This window comes from Stigmatopora nigra, chromosome 7 (assembly GCF_051989575.1).
Source record: "Stigmatopora nigra isolate UIUO_SnigA chromosome 7, RoL_Snig_1.1, whole genome shotgun sequence".
Classification (NCBI taxonomy): domain Eukaryota; kingdom Metazoa; phylum Chordata; class Actinopteri; order Syngnathiformes; family Syngnathidae; genus Stigmatopora; species Stigmatopora nigra.
In genome coordinates, this window is record NC_135514.1 from 15,123,409 (window position 1) to 15,148,379 (window position 24,971).

General features: G+C 39.6%; 6 protein-coding genes across 10 annotated transcripts in view; 2 read left to right on the top strand and 4 right to left on the bottom strand.

Annotated features, from left to right (window-relative positions):
- gramd1a (GRAM domain containing 1A) overlaps positions 1–7,633 on the bottom strand; it is a 29,989-nt gene extending 22,356 nt beyond the window's left edge. The window contains exons 1-2 of the mRNA XM_077720377.1: positions 7,586–7,633; positions 4,269–4,629 (exon numbers count right to left, since the gene is read on the bottom strand). The gene's annotated coding sequence lies outside the window, so the exon portion shown is untranslated. The remainder of the gene's footprint in view (positions 1–4,268; positions 4,630–7,585) is intronic.
- On the top strand, positions 193–3,339 carry LOC144199039 (sodium channel regulatory subunit beta-1). Its single transcript, XM_077720378.1, has 5 exons — positions 193–388; positions 1,489–1,655; positions 1,728–1,962; positions 2,758–2,917; positions 3,037–3,339. Exons 1-5 carry the CDS (start codon positions 337–339, stop codon positions 3,083–3,085), a joined length of 663 nt encoding a protein of 220 aa, XP_077576504.1. The 5' UTR covers positions 193–336; the 3' UTR covers positions 3,086–3,339.
- Positions 3,504–4,790, top strand: LOC144199041 (potassium voltage-gated channel subfamily E member 1-like). The gene is made up of 3 exons (XM_077720379.1): positions 3,504–3,734; positions 3,859–3,946; positions 4,211–4,790. The coding sequence occupies exon 3, from the start codon at positions 4,304–4,306 to the stop codon at positions 4,685–4,687; it is 384 nt and encodes a 127-aa protein (XP_077576505.1). The 5' UTR covers positions 3,504–3,734; positions 3,859–3,946; positions 4,211–4,303; the 3' UTR covers positions 4,688–4,790.
- dnajc28 (DnaJ (Hsp40) homolog, subfamily C, member 28) lies at positions 5,714–6,826 on the bottom strand. The gene has a single exon (XM_077721518.1). It carries the CDS (start codon positions 6,824–6,826, stop codon positions 5,714–5,716), a length of 1,113 nt encoding a protein of 370 aa, XP_077577644.1.
- Positions 7,634–8,067: 434 nt separating the features above from the next.
- On the bottom strand, positions 8,068–14,579 carry LOC144199701 (uncharacterized). The gene is made up of 11 exons (XM_077721519.1): positions 14,294–14,579; positions 12,898–13,035; positions 12,671–12,718; positions 10,862–10,900; positions 10,459–10,497; positions 10,226–10,282; positions 10,035–10,079; positions 9,361–9,483; positions 9,132–9,176; positions 8,518–8,568; positions 8,068–8,428 (listed from the first exon to the last, which is right to left on the bottom strand). Exons 1-11 carry the CDS (start codon positions 14,577–14,579, stop codon positions 8,316–8,318), a joined length of 984 nt encoding a protein of 327 aa, XP_077577645.1. The 3' UTR covers positions 8,068–8,315.
- A 1,112-nt stretch (positions 14,580–15,691) lies between these two features.
- LOC144199217 (uncharacterized) lies at positions 15,692–24,902 on the bottom strand. Of its 5 annotated transcripts, none has more exons than XM_077720708.1 (16): positions 24,421–24,902; positions 23,295–23,490; positions 22,934–22,977; positions 22,620–22,866; positions 21,870–21,923; positions 21,624–21,788; positions 21,377–21,436; positions 20,639–20,692; positions 20,398–20,547; positions 20,198–20,254; positions 19,068–19,121; positions 18,845–18,964; positions 18,355–18,402; positions 17,259–17,384; positions 17,101–17,148; positions 15,692–16,021 (listed from the first exon to the last, which is right to left on the bottom strand). In XM_077720708.1, exons 4-16 carry the CDS (start codon positions 22,864–22,866, stop codon positions 15,984–15,986), a joined length of 1,221 nt encoding a protein of 406 aa, XP_077576834.1. In that variant the 5' UTR covers positions 22,934–22,977; positions 23,295–23,490; positions 24,421–24,902; the 3' UTR covers positions 15,692–15,983. The 5 variants fall into 5 exon arrangements, with proteins under 5 accessions (XP_077576834.1, XP_077576836.1, XP_077576835.1 ...); XM_077720710.1 differs by having other exon boundaries at positions 20,398–20,544; positions 22,934–22,985; XM_077720709.1 differs by having other exon boundaries at positions 22,934–22,985; positions 23,295–23,338; positions 24,421–24,901.
- Positions 24,903–24,971: the final 69 nt, after the last annotated feature.

A 24,971-nucleotide genomic window follows, 5' to 3' on the forward strand; every position in this document is an offset into this window, starting at 1 on the left:
CGAAAATATCCACGTTGTTACCAGCCCACTTTTGAAGGCCACTTTTATTTATCTATGATTATTTTCTGTACTAAATAAAAGTGTCATGGAGACGTGGTATGGGGGTGCCGTGACTACTGCCGTGATCTCAAGTTGCCCGCCGGCTTTCCGGATTATTCCCAACGCCCTAAATATAACCTCCTTAAAGTGGGAGTGAGCGGTCGCCATCCCGAGAGACGACAAACAACTCGCTAAATGACTTTTAGTGGCGATGCCGTTTTTTTAGGGGGGTTCTTTTCAAAATAAAACGCGACTTTTAAGGAGGCGGGATCACCTTGCACAAGTGGATGTTATTCAATGGCTGCCGGATATGTTCGTTTGTCTCTTCTTGTTGTCGTCGCTCTGTTTGGTGAGTTTTTATGAGTTTTTCTGTAGGAAATAATGACAAAAAATTAATGTTTTTTTCATTGGTTAAATATGTCATTAATTGTTATTGCCATTTTTCTATTCTTTCAATTCTTACTTAATCATAATCAGTTGTATTTAACTTTGTCATTGATATAATGTTCATTTTTGTATATTTTATTGTTAATATCTAAATGGAGGAGCTTTTAAAATGCATATTATGGATTATTCTGGTGTAGTTTAGCATGCATGCTAAGATAATTGTATGGTTTAAAAGAATTAAATCACTCATAGCTAGGGGAAATTTGGCCTGCAATTAGCTTAGCATGCATGCTGTGGAGTGGTTAGCATAGCATGCATGCTAAGCTAATTGTAGCTAGATTTTCCTTAGCCATAAGTGATTGTTTTTAGCATACAATTAGCTTAGCATGCATGCTGTGGAGTGGTTATCTTAACATGCATGCTAAGATAATTGTAGGCTAAAAAAAAACAATCACTCATAGCTAGGGAAAATTTAGCCTACAATTAGCTTAGCATGCATGTTGTGGAGTGGTTAGTTTAGCATTGGTGCTAAACTAATTGTAGGCTAAATTTCCCCTAGCTGTGAGTGGTTGTTTGTTTTAGCCTAAAATTAGCTTAGCATTAATGTTGTGGAGTGGTTAGCTTAACATGTATGCTAAGCTAATTGTAGGCTAAAAAAAACAATCACTCATAGCAAGGGGGAATTTAGCTTACAATTAGCTTGGCTTGCATGCTAAGCTAATTGTATGCTAAAAAAAACAATTACTCATAGCTTGGAGGAAATTTAGCCTACAATTAGCTTAGTATTCATGCTATGGAGAGGTTCGCTTAGCATGCATGCTAAGCTAACTGTATGCTAAATAAAACAATCAACATAGCTTGGGGAAATTTAGCCCACAATTAGCTTAGCATTCATGTTTTTGGGGATGTGGGAGGAAACTGGAGCACCTGGAGAAAACCTACCTGGGATCGAACCCACGACTTATCTACTACTGACTGATTGTCTGCTGGGATTGGCTCCAGCACCATCTTATTGGACAATAAGCGGTACAGAAAATGAATGAATAATGTATTTATGTGCAGCGTGCGAGTGTACGGGAGGCTGCGCCGAAGTGGACTCGCTAACGGAGGCCGTCCGAGGCCAGGCCTTCGTGCTGGGTTGCATTTCCTGTAAAAAACGTGGCGAAGTATCCGCCATCAGCACCGTGGACTGGCACTTCCGACCTCTAGGATGGGAAAACTTCACCCACGTGGGCCCACTCGTCCCCGACGTCCATTCCCGACCGCGACCGGTTCCTCACTACCCGACTTCTGTCCCGTAGATCTTCCGATACCGGCACCCCACGGCCCACGTTCTCTCCGCGGCCTTCGAGGGTCGTCTGGATTGGCTGGGAACGCCGGGAGAGGACGTCCAGACGGGCGCCGTGTCCCTGCGAGACGTCCACTCGGACGACGCCGGGACGTACCGTTGCACCTTTAGCCGGACCCTCTTATTGGCGGGCTTCCGGCCACGTGTTAGCGTGGAGAAGGAGGTGGAGCTTGGCGTGGTGGACGTCGGTAATTTTTACGTAGCGGAACGTTGGTGAAGTGGTTTGCGTTTCGGGCTCGCAGTTCGGGGGTCGAGGGTTCGAACCCTGTTGGGTGCTGGTAGAAGGGGAGCTGGCATGGTCTATCCAGGGATTGCATGGGTTTTCTCCAGGTACTCTGGTTTTCTACCACATCTCCATAACATGAATGCTAAGCTAGCTGGCTAACAGTCTAAATTGTGTTAGCGTGAACATTTGTCCCTTGTCTACTCCTGCCCTGCGATTGGCTGGCCACCGATTTAGAGTATCCCCTGCCAGGTCGCCGTCGTTAGCCAGCATAGGCTCCAGCACCCCACCCGATCCCAAAAACATGCATGCTAGGCTAATTGTATGCTAAATTAAGCCTAGCTTTAGAAGTCATTGGTTGTTTGTCTCCTTGCGCCCTGCCATTGGCTGACCACTAATTCAGGACACGCCCCCGCCAGGTCCCCGTCGTTCGCCAGGATAGGCTTCGGCACCCCCGATCCCAAAAACATGCATGCTAGGCTAATGCATGCTAAATTCTCATTAACTATGAATGAATGTTTGTCCTTTTGCTAAATGTGCCCTGCGATTGGCTAGCCGGGATAGGCTCCAGCACCCTCTGCGACCCATGTGAGGATAAGCGCTTCAGAAAATGAATCAATAGACACTGCCCACTACTGGCCAGTAAAATAATCTCAGATTGTGACTCTTTCTCCTCATTTTTGTATTTTTGTTCCTACACTTATGACTGTATTTTGTTTAAAAATCCTGTTGTTGTTGTTGTTGTGTGTTTATTTTTAAGCTAACCGTCATCTGGCGGTGGGGGTGTCGGAGATCATCATGTGCACGCTAATCGTGCTGTTGCAGCTGTGGCTGGTGGTGGTTCTGGTTTACTGCTACAAGAAGATTTCCCACGACACGGAAGCTCGCCAGGCTCGCGCGGCGCTCAAAGAGTGCGCAGAGTACGTCCAAATATTTGACGCTATTGGTTAACTGTTTGGCTGCCATTGACGGACATACACGTCTAATCCAGTCAGTTGCCAATGTAAAAAAATGTGTATTTTTCCTATTGTGTTTGCAGACTGCTGGATGGTGATGACATCAGTTTAAAAGAAGGCCAATTGGAATGACTGCTAGCTACCAACTTTCCCAGTTCAACTAAATTGGACAGCCAATGGCTCAAACTATCATGTTTTCATTTCATTTTAACATTGGAGCCTATCCCAAGTGACTATGTTGGCCAGCCAATCACATCACACACGGAGATAAAGGACAACCAATCCTAGCTAGATGTTTTGTATACTGTTAGCAGCTAGCCTAGCATGTATGTTTTTTTTTAATTAGGCAGACGATTTTTAAATGTTTTCTGAAATAAAAATTTATTCATTGAATATTTTTCCTCCATAAAAGCGTTCCGATGACTTATTTTGTTACTGTTTTACAAAAAAAACGTGAGGATTTGGAAATTTTTTAGGTGAACGATGTCGGTAAACACGTTGATAAAGTCAACGAGCACGGCAAATGATGCGTTCAAGGACACTTGGAGGTTGCAGTGCTGACCAGGAACACTGAAGCTTTTGTCCTGCCGTCTTTTTACACTGGTCTTAATTAGACGGGCAGTTCGGTATGGGGTCCTCGCGTCATATTAAACGTGTTGACAGTGAGCTATAGGTGGAGTTTTCAGACCCGGGGGGAGGATATATAATTTTTTATATATATATATGTTTGAATCAAAATATTTCAGTCAAAAATACGAGGACAAGTAAAGGCAACAGACAGGTAAGATTCTCCCACATTGTATAAGGAATATCTCATATTAAAGCAATGTATGCAGATGTACTATAATGACTGTAAAATTCTACAATCATACTAATATATATTAAATTATTGTTTTATTTTCTAGAATTATTATTTTGTTGCTGATACTCTCCTGCTTCCAATGGATGAATGACTTAAGCAGTTTCTAACGAAGCCCTTATTTTTGCAGTAAAGTGAGTCATTTTAGTATTATTTTATCATATTTTTAATGAAGGTGATATCGTTATGGTATCTTTCTTAGTTTTGGGGGAAAAAATCCCACACTGTACTGGTTGTTGGGAGCTAAAAAAAAAAACTTGTGTGAAAATGTGTTGTTTACAAGCATAATTTTAGTTGCTTTTTCATTATTTAATTTATATATTGTATATAACGTATGAACTATATAATCTACATACAATATAAGTACTTTTGGGTTATAAATGGCTTTTTATTCACAGTTTGTCTGGGCCTGCTACCAATGAATCAAGTGCAAAAAGGAAAAATTGTCGTCCTTACCTCGCAGTTGCCAGAGTGTCCAGCAGAGGGCGCCAATGTCTTTGGTTAACGGTAGCAGTACTAGTTCCACAGCGCCCGTTCTGGTCCATCACTGCCTGAACAAAACTCCGGCGCAGAACCACACTGAAACGTCCAGTCCGAGTCTGGATGTGGTTTACATCTTCCTGGTTCTCGGCCTTTTTAGTTTCTTTTCCTTCGCCGTCATGTTGAGCTTCATCCGTTCAGGAAAGTTGGAGAGTTCCCAGGACCCGTACCAACAGTATATTGCTCGGGACTGGAACCGCAAGAGGGCGCTGTCCGCGGAGGCCTTGGCTCGAGCTCGACGGGTCGTGGAGACATCGGAATCGGCTTCGGTGGTCATCTGTAACCCGGCGACGGAAGGAGATAGAAAGACCGCATCGTCCATTGAATTAAATTGAATAACAAAAACAGTCAAAACAGGTGAATTGATGTAATCAATCCATAAATAAGTAGTCAACATAATAGGAGGCAACAATATAAAAACTAATGACAACAGCAGACCAACAAATGAAAAGATTGAACTTGATTTAATGTGGGCAGGACCATTTCAGATATAATATTTAGATACTTTTTTTTTAATTTAGGGATTAAAGGAACTGTATTAAAATCCCTGAATATTTCGTTTTTTAAAAATATGATTATTTGAGCTTTTTTAAAAATATATTTTTAGATTTTACAAAATGATTTTTGAACTAAAAACAGAAAAAAATGACAATTATTGATTTAAAAAGAGGAAAATCAGTAAATTTAATATCCATGTATACTCTTCAGTTGAAGTTGATACTAAAACAGAAAGTCGGCACTCATCATTTACTTTTTCGGGCCACATTTGGCCCCCGGGCCGCCACTTTGATACCTGCTGTATATACATTGTTAAATCTGAGATTGAGTGTTTTTAAGGGGTTAATGAAAAATGATTTTGATTGTCAAATGTTTGTAGTTGTTGACTTTAAATTTCTCCAAACTCCATTTTTTTGTATTATTCTCTTTTCTGTTGTATTTTTGTACATTTTTTACATTAAAAAAACATGAACTTTCTCATGTCTTCTTGATATCCCAAGAAAAATGGACAAAAAGATGAAACTTTTGCGTTAGCAAGTAAAGCTTTTATTAACCCATGTGAGCACAAACAATCCATAAATATAAATAAATAAAAAGTAAGCTAGATCAAATCAAGAAAAATGTACAATATCAACAAACAACCTTTATCTTAAACATTCCACACATATCTCAGGATTTAATCATTCTTTCTCCTTATTTGGGTGTTGTTCCTCGTCTTAGCCACGCCCACTTTGGCCAGCCCCCAAAAAGATTTCAAGATATCAGAGGTTGTCTGTCTTTTAAAAACCCGTCCAGAACCAGAAAACAAGCACATGAATGGAAGAACCTATTCCCCATACGTTCTCCAGCCAGAGCTAACGATGCTAATGCATCCAACTTTTTAGCCACGAGGCGACTCCCCTTTTGGCATGTTCAGTCTTTGAGGCCATTTTAGCGGCATTGATCTTCTTCATCTCCTCCTTCCTCTCCCTCCTCCGCTCCACCGTACGACGCTCCGCCCCCTCCTCTGCCCTCCGCACCTCCCTCGCCAAATTATAATGCACCATTTGCATCTTTAGCATAGGCGCTATCAAATTATAGCCATCCACCTTCTTGTTGAGCTCGGCTAGCTCCTCACCGGCGCGGGTACACAACTCCGCCCAGTGGAGGCGCTCCGGTGGACTGAGTTCGAGACCCAATCGGACCCGACCGTCCAGCAGGCCGGCGCGGACCGTGGCGGCCATTTCTCGGATCTCGCGCTGCGCTAGCACCCACGGTGGCTGGTAGCCATTGTCCGCTAGGATTCGGTTGATGTTATGCGCGGTGGGGTCGGCGTAAGGGTCGTCCCGGAACTTGTCCAACGGTTTTCCGGCGCCGCTCAGGTTGCGGAAGTCCCCCCGGGCCATGGATTCTTGGATCAGGTCTTCGACCAGTCGTTCCAGCGCTTGTGTGATTTTTCCAGCCTTGCTACGCCGCCTAACGTCGCGTTCCGTTAGCGCCCCGTCGGCCATGGCCGCCTCCCTCTCTTGTTCCTTTTGCCGGTAGTCCAGAACTCGTTCGGCGGCCCGGTCGGCGCGGAAGTGACTGTACTGGCGTTCGCGTTGGCCGGGGGTGCCGGAGCCCACGCCCTCGTAGCTGAGGTATTGGCGATGTTGAGGCGCCGCCCCCGGGAACGGGTCCTCGTCTCGGTCTTCGTCCCGGTCCACATCTCGACTCTGGGCTAGCACAGAGCGGTAGGCCTCCTCCAGGCGGGAAAAGGTGGCCGCATCGGCGGTGGGTGAGCCCGAGTCTGGGTGATAGAGCTTGGCGAGGCGTAGGTACGAGTCCTTGGCACGCTCGGGAGTGACGGGCTCGCCTTCGGGCAAACGCAGGAGCCGGTAGCTTTCTCGAAGTTTAGCGCTGATCTGCGCTCTGTCGCTCAAGCCCCGGACAAGACAGATCACGGGAAAGGAGCCGTAAAAAGATGAGTTGAAGGACGCCAGGAGATGCAAACTCATTTCTAAGTACACACTCCTGGAGAGACCAAAAGCAACAATAACAATGTGGCCCACAAATAAACAAAATCCTGGAGAAAACAAACGCAACAATAACATTGGGGTCCCCAAAAATCCTGGAAATCTAAACGCAACATTAACAACGTGGTCCCAAAAATCCTGAGAATATAAACGCAACATTAACAACGTGGTGCACCAAAAATCCTTGAAATATAAACGCAACATTAACAACGTGGTGCCCCAAAAATCCTGGAATTATTAACGCAACATTAACAACGTGGTCCCAAAAAATCCTGGAAATCCAAACGCAACATTAACAACGTGGTCCCAAAAAATCCTGGAAATATTAACGCAACATTAACAACGTGCCTGACACCAAAAAAAAAAATCCCGTAAAGTCCAAACCCAACAATAACAACAGGGCCCACAAAAACAGGGACTAAACCTAATAATTCCGTTTTTCCCCCCAACATTCGAATTTATATCAGAAGCAGAATAAAGTTTAAAACCTAGACAAACAGTAACCGATAGATATGTGAAATTTACATATCATTCCCAAATACCCGATGTTAACTTTCGGACGTGAACGCACCATAACGCGTGCCAGTAGCTAATAAACAAAATAGCTAGATTAGATTCTTCCCGATAAAAAGAAAGCGTTATCAACGCCAACTTCGACGTAAACTGTTTATATTCACATGTTACTTCGTGTGAACTGAAATATATTAATTAACAAATACTACAAGGAGAAAGAAAGGTTACCTGTCAGCGTGGTTCCTGTTATTTGCCCTGCGTCTTCTTCGTTTGCACTTTTCACCGGCGGTGGATAGAATAAAGTGCACTGGTGACACCTGGTGGAGAACAGCGTAAACAGCAGTCCCAAGATAAATACGCCACAACCAACAATCAAAGGTCGCATTGTGGCATGAGATAATACATTGGCTAGCTGATCTGAGGTCTGCGAGTTCTTCCCTGTGTTTTTTCTCTCCATTTTTTATGGGTCTACTCATTGGACTCATGACCTCATGTAAGCCTAACTGAAAAATACTTTCACTTCCAAATATGTCATGTCATTTTTCCCCTCACAATACCCGCATTTTGAATGAAATGCAGGGCTCGGGAAGCTTTTTGAAAGAGAGAGCCGTAAACAATTCCTATAAATTCAAATATTATTTATTGAGAGCCATACTAGAGATTTAAAAGTCAAAATATATGAGAATGTTCGATTTTTTTTTTATGTCATTTTACTACTTTTATAGTACAAAAAGTCGGTGTATTCTTTTGATCATAATGTTATGATGTTGCTAATCAATGAATATCAATGAGGATCAATGAGAGAATGGATTCAGAAGAATTTAAAAATCAAAATATATGAAAATGTGCACATTGTTTTGGTCATTTTACTACTTTTACAGTACAAAAGTCAGTGAAATAATTCTTTAGCATTTTTACGCTATTGCTAATCAATGAATATCAATGAGATCAACGAATATCAATGAGAGAAAGGATTCCGAAGAATTTTAAAGAACCGTGTCGCTGGAAGGTCACTGAAGACTGACAGCTTAGCATCATCCATCGTTGATTGACACATGGTCACATGGTGTGCTTTACAAAGAAGACAAATAGTAGTTTAGGGTGTTGTTTTGACCAAAAAAAAAAAGCCATTAAAATGAAATAGAGAGGAAACAACTCACTAGTCATGGTCGATAACACTTTGCCTGTTTGAGCGATTCTATCATTGATATCTGAAAAAAAAATGTACAAAAAAAAACATATTTTTTAATGTCTTTAGCTTGAATACCTTCAGAATTATTTTAATTAAATAAACAATTACACAGTGTGGTAAGAGTGACTTAAAACAAAGGTGTGTTAATTTCATTTATTTTTGGAAGCGATTATCCTCACAAGGGTCGCAGGGGGTGCTGGAGCCTACCCCAGCTGACTCTAGGCCATATGCGGGGGACACCCCAAATCATGCACACTCTCACCCATACCTAGCGGCAATTTAGAGTGTTAGCCAGCTAGCCTAGCATGCGGGAGGCCATACAAACTAGCCCAGGAGAACATGCAAACAGACGTGGAATTGAACCCAGGACCTCAAATCGTGGGGCCAACGCTCTTAAAAGCCCATCTGCCGACCCGCGCCCTTGCATTTTGTTCAAAATGCGGGTATTTTGAGGGAAAATGACGTGCTAACGGCTAACCACTGTGATGGATGGTTTGTTAATAGCCGTGATTGTGTCAAACTTTGCCAAATAATTTGAACAAAATCATATTTGATGGTTAAAAGTTGACACACAATGTTTACCGTGGTTGTCTTCTCCGTTTAAGTCATCCAACCACGATTGGGTCGCTGTAGGAAACAATAAGACATGGATTAAAGTAGCATTCGTGTCTACTGACTTGATATTTTCATCATATTTTTGTCAACTTTAGCACCGAGAACGCTAAACGACATCCATTTACAGTCGGAAAAAAGCAACACTATGGGAACAAATGTTGTTGTTTTTTTTTGTTGCTAAAAATGTCTATTTCACCTTTCAATTGTTCCAACGCGGAAGAGTGCGTCTTTGTCTTTTGGCTCTGGTGTCCCTGGAATTGATCACAGTCGACAGACGGATCAACAGCGCCCAGGACCGGTCGCCACTCGGTCGCACAACCTGCCGTTTAAAGAAGCCAAATACAGTGTTCCATCGGTTATCGCGGTTGATGGGGACCGGGACTACCCGGGATAAGTGAATTTCCGTGAAGTAGGGATTCCCCTTCAAAAATGCTTAATTTGAATTTAATTCCCCAAAAAAATGTATTAAAATTTTTAATTTTTAAAAAAAATTTAATTTATTTTTAATAAAAAAAAAATGTATTTCTTTTTTTACCCCCCTGCATACAGTACACCATATAGAATACGGGTAGAGAGAGTGAAATTCATGTTATAACAAAAAAAAACTGTAAAATATGTTGTTTCAATGTAATATTTGTATTATTATTTTTTCCCCAAAAAATCCTGAGTCTGCGGTAGCTGAACCGCAAAGCAGCTAGGGAACACTGTAGTAGTTTAGGTTGTTTTAGGAAGTAATGCGAGGGAAAATGACGTGCTAACGGCTAACCATCGTGATGGACGGTGTGTTCATAGCCGTGATTATGTCAAACTTTGCCAAAAGAGTTGAACAAAATCATATTTAATGGTCAAAAGTTGAAACGCGGGGTTTACCTGGGGAGGTTTCTCCGTTTAGGTCATCCAACCACGTCCGAAACACTGATGGAAACAACAACAACACTCGCATTAAAGTAGCTTCCGGCTACTTCCAACTTTAGCATGGAGAACGCTAATTAACATCGATTTACAATGTTTACAATGAACAAAATCATATTTGATGGTCCAAAGTTGAAAAAAGGTTTTACCGTCCAAGAAAAATTGGATTCTTTGACCCTGGATCAACACCGACAACGATAGGGCCGCTGTAGGAAACAACAAGACGTGGATTAAAGTAGCATTTAGCTTCCTAAACGGTATTCAAACATGTCCACTGACTCCATTTTTTCGTCCATTTTAGCATTGAGAATGCTAAATGAAATCGATTTACAAATGAGTTGAAAAAAATGATATTTAATGGTCAAAAATTGAAAGGCTTTACCTGTTTCTTTGTCTAGCTCATCCAACCAGTTCCGGAACACTGACGGAAACAACAACAACAGTCAACTTTAGCATGGAGAACGCTAATTGACATCAATTTACAATGTTTACAATGAACAAAATCATATTTGATGGTGCAAAGTTGATTTTACCGATCAATAAAACTTGGATTTTTTGATTGTGGGTCAGCTCAACCCTCCCCTGGAACACGTCTGGAAACAACAACAACAAGAATATACTTGGATTAAAGTAGCTTCCGGCTTCCCAACGGGATTCAAACATGTCCACCGACTCCATATTTTCATCATATTTTAGTCAACTTTAGCATTGAGAATGTGAAACAAAATCAATTTACAAATGAGTTGAACAAAATCATATTTAATGGTCAAAAATTCAAACGTTACCTTTTTCGTCGCATAGCTCCTCCAACAGCTCCCTGATCACTGATGGAAACAACAACAACAAAACTTGGATTAAAATGGCTTCCAGCTTCCCAACGGGATTCAAACATGTCCACTGACTCCATATTTTCATCATATTTTTATCAACTTTAGGACCGCTAAACGGCATCGATTTACAGTCGGAAAATCCACACTATGGGCGGGGTCAGCACAAGACAGGATACATATAAAAAAGTGCATCCATTAACAGTACCGTATTTTCATGACTATAAGGCGCACTTAAAAGTCTTAAATTTTCTCCAAAAGAGACAGTGCCCCATATATATGGAAAAAAAACAGAAAACCAAAAAGGAAAAACCACCACTGTCGGATATTAAAAAAAGACAAACGCCTGAACTCAAACAATACTGTTAAATATGCAGATGCCATCTTAGTTTACAACATCTTCCATCATATAGCTCCTCCCCCACTGCAAGAATTTATACAGAAAAAATCCAAAACATCAACAATGGCTGGCTCTAGAGGTGACTGTAAAGTAGTGAGTACTTCATACCTGGAAGTCAATAGCAAAAACCGTATTTTCACCACTATAAGGCGCACTTAAAAGTCTTAAATTTTCTCCAAAATAGACAGTACGCCTTATAATCCAGTGCGCCTTATATATGGAAAAAACTGAAAACCAAAAACGAAAAACCACCACTGTCGGATATTTAAAAAAACACAAACGCCTGAACTGAAACTCGATACTGTTAAATATGCAGATCAGCCATCTTAGTTTACAACATCTTCCATCATATAGCTCCTCCCCCACTGCAAGATTTTATACAAAAAAATCCAAAACATCAACAATGGCTGGCTCTAGAGGTGACTGTAAAGTAGTGAGTACTTCATACCTGGAAGTCAATAGCAAAAACCGTATTTTCACCACTATAAGGCGCACTTAAAAGTCTTAAATTTTCTCCAAAATAGACAGTACGCCTTATAATCCAGTGCGCCTTATATATGGAAAAAACTGAAAACCAAAAAGGAAAAACCACCACTGTCGGATATTAAAAAAACGCCTGAACTGAAACAATACTGTTAAATATGCAGATCAGCCATCTTAGTTTACAAAATCTTCCATCATATAGCTCCTCCCCCACTCCAAGATTTTATACCAAAAAATCCAAAACATCAACAATGGCTGGCTCTAGAGGTGACTGTGGTGTAGTGAGTGCTTCATACCTGGAAGTCAATAGCAATTACCGTATTTTCACCACTATAAGGCACACTTCAAAGTCTTACATTTTCTCCAAAATAGACAGTGCGCCTTATAATACAGTGCACCTTATATATGGAAAAAATGACATTCATTGAGGGTGCGCCTTATAATGCGGTGCACCTTATAGTCCTGAAAATACAGTACATATGAAACATAAACAGGTAAAAAGGGACAAAAGTATTAACATACTCATCTTTCATCTTTAAAGTATAAAGTACAAAGTAAAAAGGAATGCATTAAGAAAATATTAAAATGTCATTTCAAAAAAGATAGAGGGGCTATAAAACACCAAAAACAAATAAGAGTGGACAAAGCTACTGCAACTGTCTGCCGCCTGACGACGCCATCTTGGGGAAAATAAAATAAAAATTTGGACAACGTCGGCGGGCCAAATGTGGCCCGCGGGCCGTAGTTTGCCCACCACTGGGCTAACAACTTAGCCGCCAGATTGTGATGGGCATTAATGGTCCTGATTGTGTCTCAATTTTGGCCAAATGAGTTGAATAAAATCATATTTGATGGTTAAAAGTTGAAAGGGAGGGTTTGTTTACCTTGGCGGATTCCAACAATTTGGGCATCCAACAACTCTTGGCTCGTTTCTGAAAATAACAACAAGACTTGGATTAAAGTCGCTTCTCAACGGGATTCAAACGTGTCCAACGACTCGGCATATTTTTGTCAACTTTAGCATTAAAAAAAAACACTAAACGCCATCAATTTACAGTCGGAAAAGACACACTATGGGAATATAGTTTTTTTTTTTTTTTAGCTATTTCACCTTCCACCACGAAACTGGTCTTCCTTGACCTTTGGCTCTCGTAGCTCCTCCCTTGGATCTCGTGTTTCTGGACTTGATCACGGTTGACAGACGGGCCAGCAGCGCCCTGGACTGGTCGCCGCTCGGTCACATGGTGTGCTTTTTAAAGAAGATAAATAGTAGTTTAGGATGTATTGTGAGGGGAAATGACATGCTAACCGGCTAACGGCTAACCACTCAGGTTTGTTAATAGTCGTGATACTGTCACATTTTTTTTTCAAATGAGTTTAACAAAAAAAATCATATTTGGTCAAAAGTTGAAAAGCAGGTTTCACGTTGGGAAAACAAACAAAATTATAGCTTGAAATAATTGTTGATAAAAATAGGAAAAACAAGTAAGCGACTTACATTTTTCACTAGCTGCCTTTCTTTCAATTTTCGAGACTTTTTTACCTGTAAAACAATGAACCAACATTCATTCATTTTTTATATCCTCACAAGGTTCCCGGGGGAGGTGCTGGAGCCTATCCCCATTCTTGGGCACAAACCAAAACTATGCAAAACAAACAAAAACAAAACAAACAAAAACAAACAAGAACAAAAACAAACAAGAACAAAACAAACAAGAACAAAACAAACAAGAACAATGCACACACAAAAAATAAACAAAAAACAAACAAACAAAAAACAAAAACAAAACAAACAAAACAAACAAAAACAAACAAAAAACAGAGCAAACTAAAAAAACAAAACACAACACAACAAACTAAAATAAATAGATTAAACCAAAACCAAACAAACCAAAACCATACACCAAAACAAAACCAAAATAAAATACATTAGACCAAAACAAAACAAACAAAAAGTCAAACAAAGCAAAAACAAAACAAATTAGATCAAAACAAAACAAACCAAAATAAGACAAATTAAACCAAAACAAAAACAAAAAGAAAAACAAGCCAAAACAAAACAAATTGAATCAAACCAAAAACAAACAAAAACAAAACACAAACAAAACAAAACAAATAGATTAAACCAAAACAAAAACAGATGAAACCAAAACCAAACCAACTAAAAGAAAAACAAGCCAAAACAAAACAAAAAAACAAAACAGATCAAATCAAACCAACATTTAAAATAACAAGAAACAGTCGGAATCTTCTTGTCCGTTTCCTTGTCCCCAACGATTGGCTGTCAACCAGTTGTCCCCCCACTTGCTGCCTGTGGTTGGCTCCAGCACCCCCACGACCATTGTGAGAATAAACGATACATAAGTATAAAACATTTGAAAGAAGCCTGAAAAACAAGCTCAAGCGAACAACACACATACGCACGCACTTTCCAAAGTGAAAGTAATGGAGTAAAAGCATTTCCAGATCCCTCAGATAACCCCCCCCACAAAAATCCCGGCTCCTACCCAGGTCTCCGGCCTCGTCGACGACACACCCGACGGACTCCAATTCTTGGGCCTCTTGGAAACACCCGATGACCCTGAAGAGCTCGGAGACGACGGAGGGGGCGTCGGCCTCGGTGAAGGTGGACACCAGCACGTTGGTGACCTCCACCCGCGACCGCTCCTCCACTTTAGACTTGGGCACCCTGCGTTCCCCACGCCGGTCCACCAGAGCCATGCAGAACTTGCCGTAGTCATCCTTGGATAAGTTCTCCAACGAGTTCAAAATGGCCATCTTTATGGAGGCCATCTGGAAAAAAATGGCAGACGGGGGGTGACGAGGAGGAGCGGGAGCTCACCTGAAATCCGCTTGACGACTGGATTTAACTTCCTGAGTATGACGGGCAAGGGGGGTGGGGATTTATGAAGGAATCAAAGGTCACATGCTTGTAATGAGATAATACATTGGCTAGCTGATCTGAGGTCTGCGAGTTCTACCCTGTTTTCTTTTCCATTTTTTATGGGTCCACCTCATTGGACCTCATGTAAGCCTAACTGAAAAATACTTTCACTTCCAAATATGTCATGTCATTTTCCCCCTCACAATACCCACATTTTGAATGAAATGCAGGGCTCGGGAACGTTTTTGAAAGAGAGAGCCGTAAACAATTCCTATAAATTCAAATATTATTTATTGAGAGCCATACTAGAGATTTAAAAGTCAAAATATATGAGAATGTTCGATTTTTTTTTATGTCATTTTACTACTTTTATAGTACAAAAAGTCGGTGTATTCTTTTGATCACAATGTTATGATGTTGCTAATCAATGAATATCAATGAGGATCAATGAGAGAATGGATTGAGAAGAATTTAAAAGTCAAAATATATAAAAATGTGCACATTTTTGGTGTTTTGGTCTTGTTGGTGTTTTTGGTCTTTTTTTGTGTTTTTGGTCTATTTTGGTGTTTTTGGTCTTGTTTGGTGTTTTTGGTCTATTTTGGTGTTTTTGGTCTTGTTTGGTGTTTTTGGTCTTGTTTGGTGTTTTTGGTCTTGTTTGGTGTTTTTGGTCTTGTTTGGTGTTTTTGGTCTTGTTTGGTCTTTTTGGTCTTGTTTGGTCTTTTTGGTCTTGTTTGGTCTTTTTGGTCTTGTTTGGTGTTTTTGGTCTTGTTTGGTGTTTTTGGTCTTGTTTGGTGTTTTTTGTCTATTTTTGTGTTTTTGGTCTATTTTGGTGTTTTTGGTCTTGTTTGGTGTTTTTGGTCTTTTTTTGTGTTTTTGGTCTATTTTGGTGTTTTTGGTCTTGTTTGGTGTTTTTGGTCTTGTTTGGTGTTTTTGGTCTTGTTTGGTGTTTTTGGTCTTGTTTGGTGTTTTTTTGTCTATTTTGGTGTTTTTGGTCTTGTTTGGTATTTTTGGTCTATTTTGGTGTTTTTGGTCTTGTTTGGTGTTTTTGGTCTATTTTGGTGTTTTTGGTCTATTTTGGTGTTTTTGGTCTTGTTTGGTGTTTTTGGTCTTGTTTGGTGTTTTTGGTCTTGTTTGGTGTTTTTGGTCTATTTTGGTGTTTTTGGTCTTGTTTGGTGTTTTTGGCCTTGTTTGGTGTTTTTGGTCTATTTTGGTGTTTTTGGTCTATTTTGGTCTTGTTTGGTGTTTTTGGTGTTCTTCTCCGGGGGTTTCTCAGGTGACTCAAGTCCAAGTCCTCACATATGTCAAGAGTTCCATTAGAAGTATTTTCTGTTGTTTGGAGGAAAGTTGGTATCTGCAAAAATAAATAATAATAATAAAATAAAAAAAATTGACATGGAAGCACTGTAATTTTATAAAAGTGTTTTCCTTGTGCGTCTTGCCCGCAAAATTGTTTACAAGTGTCACCTGCATTATACTCGCACACATACATACAAAAACACAGGGTTTAAATATACAGAAGGGAGTTGATGACATATTACACGGTGTTCTTTTTAACGGAGCCAAATCGTAGTTTAGGATGCTGTTTTTCATGGAGAAACACTGCCAATTTCGTCATACTCCCTTTCTGAGTATGATGACAATTATGTTGACAGTTTTGTCGAGTAAATGATGAGGACAAAGTCCGATCATTATCATCATCATCGTCGTCATCATCGTTGTCATTGTTATTATTGTTATTATTACTATTATTACTATAATTACAATTATTAAAATTATTACCATTATTAAAATTATTACCATTATTACCATTATTACCATTATTACCATTATTACCATATTACAATTATTACTACCACTACTACCACTACTATTACTACTATTACTACTATTACTACTATTACTACTATTACTACTATTACTACTATTACTACTATTACTACTATTACTACTATTACTACTATTACTACTATTACTACTATTACTACTACCACTACTACCACTACTACCACTACTGTTACTACTACTACTACTACTACTACTACTACTACTACTACTACTATTACTACTATTACTATTATTACTATTATTACTATTATTACTATTACTACTACTATTATTATTATTATTACTCCTATTATTACAACTTTTATTACTACTATTATGATTATTATTATTATATTATTATTTTATTATGTCCATTATTATTATTATTACTACTACTATTATTATTGCTATCATTACTACTATTATTATTATTACTATTATTATTACCATAATAATCACCAATATGATTACTATCCTTATTACTATCATTATTAATTTTATTACTATTATTATTACTATCATCATCATCATCATGTGTGTGTTACTTTGCCGAATGAGTTGAACAAAATCATATTTAATAATCATACATTCAAACACAGGGTTTACCTCCAAAGGTCCTTGCGTCTAGGTCATCAAACATGGCTTTGGTCAACGCTGGAAACAACAACAATTGGATTAAAATCACTTCCGGCTTCCCAACGGGATTCAAACGTTTTCCACCGACTCCATATTTTCATTTTTTTGGCCAAAAATATCTCTTTCACCTTCATGGGTTTCCAACAAGGACAAGGATTGTCTCCCAAAATGACTGTCGTGTCGCTGGAATGGATCACTGAAGACCGACGGGCCGGCAATGTCCATCGATGGCCGCCACATGGTCCCACCGTGTACTTTTCAAAAAAGCAAAATAGTAGTTTAGGGTGTTGCAAAACACAAACAACCCATCATATTCATACCTTAAGAGAATTTAGCACACAATTAGCCTAGCATGTTTGTTTTTGAACGTTAATTGCTGTCAATGGCCTTGAAACATTAGCAATTAAACCAAGGCTTTTCTGGTTAACTTGAATTTCAGGTCCGTTGGCGTCATTGGCACCAACTCGGTTCAATTCCATGGAAAAATAACAGACCATAATGCTCACTCCGCCCTTTTTTTTAATTGCACATCTTCATTCTGATCTAATTTGACAAAAGACACAATCAATTATCTAGCATTCATAACAATAGCTGCCCAAACAGGAAGGTAAATCCAGTCGTCAAGTAAAAGGGGTGCTGGAGCCTATCCCAGCTGACTCTAAACCAGGGGTGTCAAACTCCCTTTGGTCTGCGGGCCAAATACAGCTTAATTTGAGACCAGCAAACTCATTGCAAAATGACATAAAACTAACAATAAGCCCACTTTGTGCCCTTTGTATTAGTCACTAATAATTAGTGCAAAAAATGAGTAAATTATCAAAATGATTATTAAAAGAATTTTCCTTTTACATTATAAACAATATATTATGAACAAGAGAATAACATAAGAACATAAATAAATGTTAATTCATGTTGTCGGCACATACTAAAACACTGCGCCCCTAGCGGATAATACAAGAACTACAATTTTTTAAAGAAAATTCATTTTTTTTTTTATACAATGCAGCTTTCTTCCTAGGGCCATACCAAACCACCACACGGGCCAGGCCGTATGTTTGACACCCCTGCCCTAGGCCATAGACAAAGGACACCCCCGAATCATAAGTGTTAACCACTTATCCACCGGATTGTGATGGACATTAATGGTCGTGATTGTGTCCCACTTTGCCAAATGAGTTGAACAAAAACATATGTAGTGGTCAAAAGTGGAAATGCAGGCTTTACCTGGGGAGGTCATTGCGTTTAGGTCATCAAACATGGCTTTGGTCGCCGCTGGAAACAACAACAATTGGATTAAAATCGCTTTCAGCTTCCCAAATGGGATTCAAACCGTTTCCACTGACTCCATATTTTTGTCACTTTAGCATCAAGAACGCTAAACGATTTACAGTCATAAAAAAAGACACTACAGCAGGAGTCAGGAACTTTTTTGAAAGAGAGCGCCATTAACAATTCTTATTTTCTAATCTTATTGCTAAAAATCCATTCACAGAATTTCAAAGTAAAAATTCATTTAAAATGTGCGATAATATTTTATTAGTGCAATCAGAAGTCGTTTCTTTCATGAGTGATTTCCATATTTTACCTCATGAGTTAGTGGAGAGCCACATGCACCCATGGAAAGAGCCTTATATGGCTCCCGAGCCGTAAGTTCTGCATTACGGGAACAAAGTTGTTGTTTTTTTTTGGGGGGATAAAAATGTCTATTTTTTACCTTTATGGTTTTCCAACAAGGACAAGGATTGTCTCTCAAAATGACTGTCGTGTCGCTGGAATGGATCACTGAAGACTGACGGCTTGTCCATCGATGATTGCCACACGGTCACATGGTGTGCTTTACAAACAAGACAAACAATAGTTTAGGGTGTTGTTTTGACTCCCTTTAGCTCCTCCCCCCAAAAAATCCACTAAAATTAAATAGAGAGGAAACAACTCACTTTCCTCTGGAAATGAACTCAACGACATTTTGTTGAATTGAGCAAAAGTGGCATCTGAAAAATACAAAATAAAAATTTTTGACAATCAAGCACAGCGCCCCCTTTTTTTTAAATGTGTGCTTTAGGTTGAAATCATTCAGAATTATTTTAATGAAAACACAATTACACAGTGTGGTAAGAGTGACTTAAAACAAAGGTGTGTTAATTTCATTTATTTTTGGAAGCGATTATCCTCACAAGGGTCGCAGGGGGTGCTGGAGCCTATCCCAGCTGACTCTAGGCCATATGCGGGGGACACCCCAAATCATGCACACTCTCACCCATACCTAGGGGCAATTTAGAATGTTAGCCAGCTAGCCTAGCATGCGGGAGGCCATACGAACTAGCCCAGGATTTGAACCCAGGACCTCAGAATCGTGAGGCCAACGCTCTTAAAAGCCTATCTGCCAACCTGCGCCCTTGCATTTTGTTCAAAATGCAGGTACCGTATTTTCACGACTATAAGGTGCACTTAAAAGTCTTAAATTTTCTCCAAAATAGACAGTGCGCCTTTTAATCCAGTGCGCCTTATATATGGAAAAAACCTGAAAATCAAAAACGAAAAACCACCACTGTCGGATATTAAAAAAAAAAAACACACAAACGCCTGAACTGAAACAATACTGTAAAATATGCAGATCAGCCATCTTAGTTTACAACATCTTCCATCATATAGCTCCTCCCCCACTGCAAGATTTTATACCAAAAAAAATCCAAAACATTAACAATGGCTGGCTCTAGAGGTGACTGTGTAGTAAGTGAGTGCTTCATACCTGGAAGTCAATAGCAATTACCGTATTTTCACCACTATAAGGCACACTTAAAAGTCTTACATTTTCTCCAAAATTAACAGTGCGCCTTATAATCCAGTGCGCCTTATATATGGAAAAAATGCCATTCATTGAGGGTGCGACTTATAATGCGGTGCACCTTATAGTACTGAAAATACGGTATTTTGAGGGAAAATGACGTGCTAACGGCTAACCACTGTGATGGATGGTGTGTTAATAGCTGTGATTTTGATCAAATTTTGCCAAATAATTTGAACAAAATCATATTTGATGGTTGAAAAGTTGAAACGCAGGGTTTACCTGGGGAGGTCATTGTGACTTTGGTAGTCCTGGAGATGGGGGACAGCGATTGGGCCACTGATGGAAACAACAAGACTTGGATTAAAGTAGCTTCCAACGAGATTTAGCATCAAAAATGCTAAACGGCATTGATTTACAGTCGGATAAAAGACACTAGGCGAATAAATTTGTTGTTTTTGAACTAAAAAGGTCTATTTCACCTTCTGGTTCTTCCACCACGAAAACGTCCGTCCTGGACCTTTGGTTCCCGTAGCTCCTCCCTTGGCTCTCTTGTCGCTGGAATTGATCCCGTTCGACATACGGGCCAATAGCGCCCAGGACCGGTCGCCGCTCGGTCACACAGTGTGCTGCTTTTTAAAAGAAGACAAATAGTAGTTTAGGATGTTGTTTTGTCCCCCCTAATCCTCCAAAAAAACATTAAAATGAGAGGAATCAACTCACTTTGCTCGGGAGATGCATTCAATGACTTTTTGTCGATTTTAGCAATTGTGACATCTGAAAAAAAAGGGAAAAAAAATATTACACGGTGTGGTAACAGTGACTCAAAACATATGTCTCACAAAGTTGGACAAATAGTCTTAAGGACAGTTTTTTTCCCGCATTTATCAGAACTCGAAAACTTTCGGTAGCACGACACATGGTCCTTTCTGTGTAATAACTTTGGGGTGACATTCATTCATTTTTGGAACAAATTATCCTCACAAGGGTGGCATGGGGGGTGCTGGAGCTTATCCCAGCTATCTGTGGGTAACACCCTGAATGATTGGCCAGCCAATCACAGGGCAGAAAAACACAAACAACCCATCATATTCATACATTAAGACAATTTAGCATACAATTAGCCTAGCATGTTTGTTTTTGGATGTTAATTGGCGTTAATGGCTTTGAACCATTAGCAATTAAACCAAGGCTTTTTTGGTGAACTTGAATTTCAGGTCCGTTGGCGTCCGAAAAATAACAGACCATAATGCTCACTCCGCCCTTTTTTTTAATTGCACATCTTCATTCTGATGTAATTTGACAGAAAACACATCAACAATAATTACCATTAATGACACTAGCTGCCTTAACAGGAAAGTAAATCCAGTTGTCAAGCAAAAAGGGGTGCTGGAGCCGAGCCCAGCTGAGGGAACACCCCAAAATCATATTTGTGGTCAAATGTTGAAACACAGGTTTTACCTGGGGAGGTTTTAGCGACTTGGGAAGTCCCTTTGGGGGCCAACAACGATTGGGTCGCTTCTGGAAAACAACAACAAGACTTGGATTAAAATGGCTTCCGACTTCCCAATGGGTCCTCTGACTCCATATTTTCATATTTTTGTCAACTTTAGCATCAAAACCGCTAAACTGCACCAGTTAACAGTCAGAAAATCGACACTATAGGAAAACAGTGCTTGTTTTTTTTAGCTAAAAATGTCAATTTCACCTTTAATTTTTTTCAAAATGGAAGCATCCTTCTTTGTCTTTTGGCTCTTGGGTTTCTGGACTTGATCACGTTCGACAGACGGGTTGACAGGTTTCTGGATTTGCTCCCGTTCGACAGACGGGCTGACAGTTTCCTGGACTGGTCGCTGCTCGGTCACAGGAGGTTCTTTTTTAAAGAAGCCAAATAGTAGTTTAGGGGGTTGTTTTAAAAAAGCCATTAAAATGAAATAGAGAGAAAACAACTCACTTTGCTCGGGAGGTGCATTCAATGACTTTTTGTCGAATTCAGTAATTGCGGCCTCTGAAAAAAAAATTCAAAAAAAAATCTGACAATCAAGCAGTTTTAATGTGTGATTTAGGTTGAATTCATTCATAATTATTTTAATAAAAAAATTTAAAAAAACAATTACGCGGCGTGGTAACTGACTTAAAACGTGAAAAAAACCCAAAGAAGCACCAGAGAGCATTTTAAAGACACTCCCCTACTTACAACCTTTCAACTTATGAACAAACTTTGAACTTACGAACAAATTTTGAACTTACGAACAAACTTTCAACTTACGAACAAACTTTGAACTTACGAACAAACTTTCAACTTACGAACAAACTTTGAACTTACGAGCAAACTTTCAACTTACGAACAAACTTTTCGTTTTTGGTTTTCTGTTTTTTTTTCATATATAAGGCGCACTGTATTATAAGGCGCACTGTCTATTTTTGGAGAAAATTTCAGACTTTTAAGTGTGCCTTATAGTCGTGAAAATACGGTATGTAAGACTAAGTGTAAAAAAGTGGTGAGCATTGCACGGGAATACAACTTGAATGGTTTCACTGACGGTCAGTACCATTTATAAACAGAAAGATCAAATATTGAACGTTGCACTAATGTTGTAAATCAATTAAATGATGCCATACAATGCTACTAGATAGCTTCTTTGGGCTAATTTCTAGTAAATCCCCCCCCATCTCTCTAATGTATGTATACAGTACTGCATACCCAGTTTTTTGGCTTCGTCCACACACCCGACGGACTCCAGGAGCTCGGAGACGATGCCCGGGGCGTCGGCTTCGCTGAAAGCGGACACCAGCGCGTTGGTGACCTCCAACCGTTGCAGGTCCTCCACTTTAGACTTGGGCACTTTGCGTTCTCCGCCCCGGTCCACCAGAGCCGTGCAGAACTTGGCGTAGTCTTCCTTGGACAAGTTCTCCAACGAGTCCAAGATAAGCTTCTTTTTGGTGGCCATCTGTAAAAAAAAAAAATGGCGGGTGTTGAATGGCGGACGGGGGTGACGGAGAAGAGCGGCAGCTCACCTGAAATCCGCTTGACGACTGGATTTACCTTCCTGTTTGGGTAGCTGTTGTTCTGAAAGGAAATTATTATTGATGTGTCTTATTTATCAACTTAGATCATAATGAAAGGGGCGGAGTCAGCATTATGGTCTGTTATTTTTCCTTGGAACTGAACCGAGTTGGTGCCAGTGACGTAAACAGACCTGAAATTCAAGTTAACCAGAAAAGCCTTGTTTCAATTGCTAATGTTTCAGGGGCATTGATGGTGATAAATATCCAATCCCTGTGGAGTGGGAGGGGCTAATGAACATTTGGTTGGGGTATTTCACCTAGTGGTTGACACTGGGTATTTTTTACTAAGCAGGGAAGAGTGGCAGCTCACCTGAAATCCGCTTGACGACTGGATTTACCTTCCTGTTTGGGCAGCTGATGTCAAAGATAAATTGTTGTTTACGTGTTTTAGATCCGATTAGATCAGAATGAAGATTTGCAATTAGAAAAAAGGGGCGGAGTGAGGATTATGGTCTGTTATTTTTCCATGTAAATGAACTGTTTTGGTGCCAGAGACGCCAACGGACCTGAAATTCAAGTTAACCAGTTAATCTTTGGTGCAATTACCAGCTGTAGTCTGTAAATTTCCTAGCGACGCCTTCAGCTGTTGGAATCCATCCAAACCTCAAAAACAATTTTGAGGCTATAAAACTTTTACAGCAGCTAACAGCTTGAGACACATAAAAAAAACATCAATAATAACCACATACAATTGAAATATTACATCGCTTAAATAGCCGAAATGTGATTGGTTAGATCAGGGGTGTCAGACTATTTATATATTTTTTTCTAATAAATGGATAAACAGAACTGGATTAAAATACCTGAATTCATTTTTTATAGATGTAAAACAATATTTATTTGAACTTTTTTTAAAATATATTTTTTGATTTTATAAAATGATTTTTGAACTAAAAACATATAAAAAATGATTTAAAAATGATAATTATTGATTTAAAAGGGGGAAAATCAGGAAATTTAATATACATCTATATTCTTCATTTTAATTGGATCCTAAAACAGGAAGTCGGGACCCATGATTTACTTTCCCGGGCCGCACAAAATGATGCGGCGGACCACATTTGGCCCCCGGGCCACAACTTTGACAAGCGTGGGTTAGTTGCTTACATATGAAAACACACATTTGGAAGCAATGCAACCACAGGGGGGAAAGCAATGAAATGAAGCTAACAGACCATTTGGAATTAATTCATAAGTATTCATAGACAAAATATAATTAACATCAGTCTGTGATTCAGATATTTTTTTAGGCCAGCAGAGAAGGTCTTGAAGGCCCTAAATGGCACACCACAGGTAATTACTAATGTTTTGTTGTGGTATTTCACTGAGTGCAAGTTATTGGGTATTTTGACTACCCATAAATAATCTAGCCGTAACATTTCATTATTAATATCCATACATAAAACATCTAAATAAACAGCACAAATCTGACTTACCTTCTTTTTCTCGTCCATTCTTGAGTGAGGTAGTTTAGCTTCTTCCATTGAGTAGTACATCTTTGCCCTCGGTAGACTCGCTTACAACTTCGACAACTTTGCTACATAAGCACATACTTGGACAGCCATTCCAACTTCAAAATTAAACTTATAAATCGACGTTAGACATTCACGTTAGCCGAGTTAGCTTTAGCGTCGTGAGCAAATACACGGTATGTGTCGACGCAGCGTGATTGCGTCATAACCAATGATTAGCTCAACACCTGCCACTCAATGAATTACTCAGTCAAAAGATAACAGATACTTTCTTCGTCAATAAACAAAATATGTCCCCCAGTCGGTTACAAGCCATTCCAAGTTAAATAACGTACCGTTCTTTTTAAGGTTGTTTTGGGGAGTCATCGTAACATGTCACGTCACGTTAGCTGAGCTAGCTTTAGCCTCCTGAGTAAACCCTGTCGTGATTGGCTGCATAGCGTGGTTGAATCGTACCCAATGATTGGCTACGCACCCGCGACTCAGTGAATGATACACAGTAAATTGATACAGAA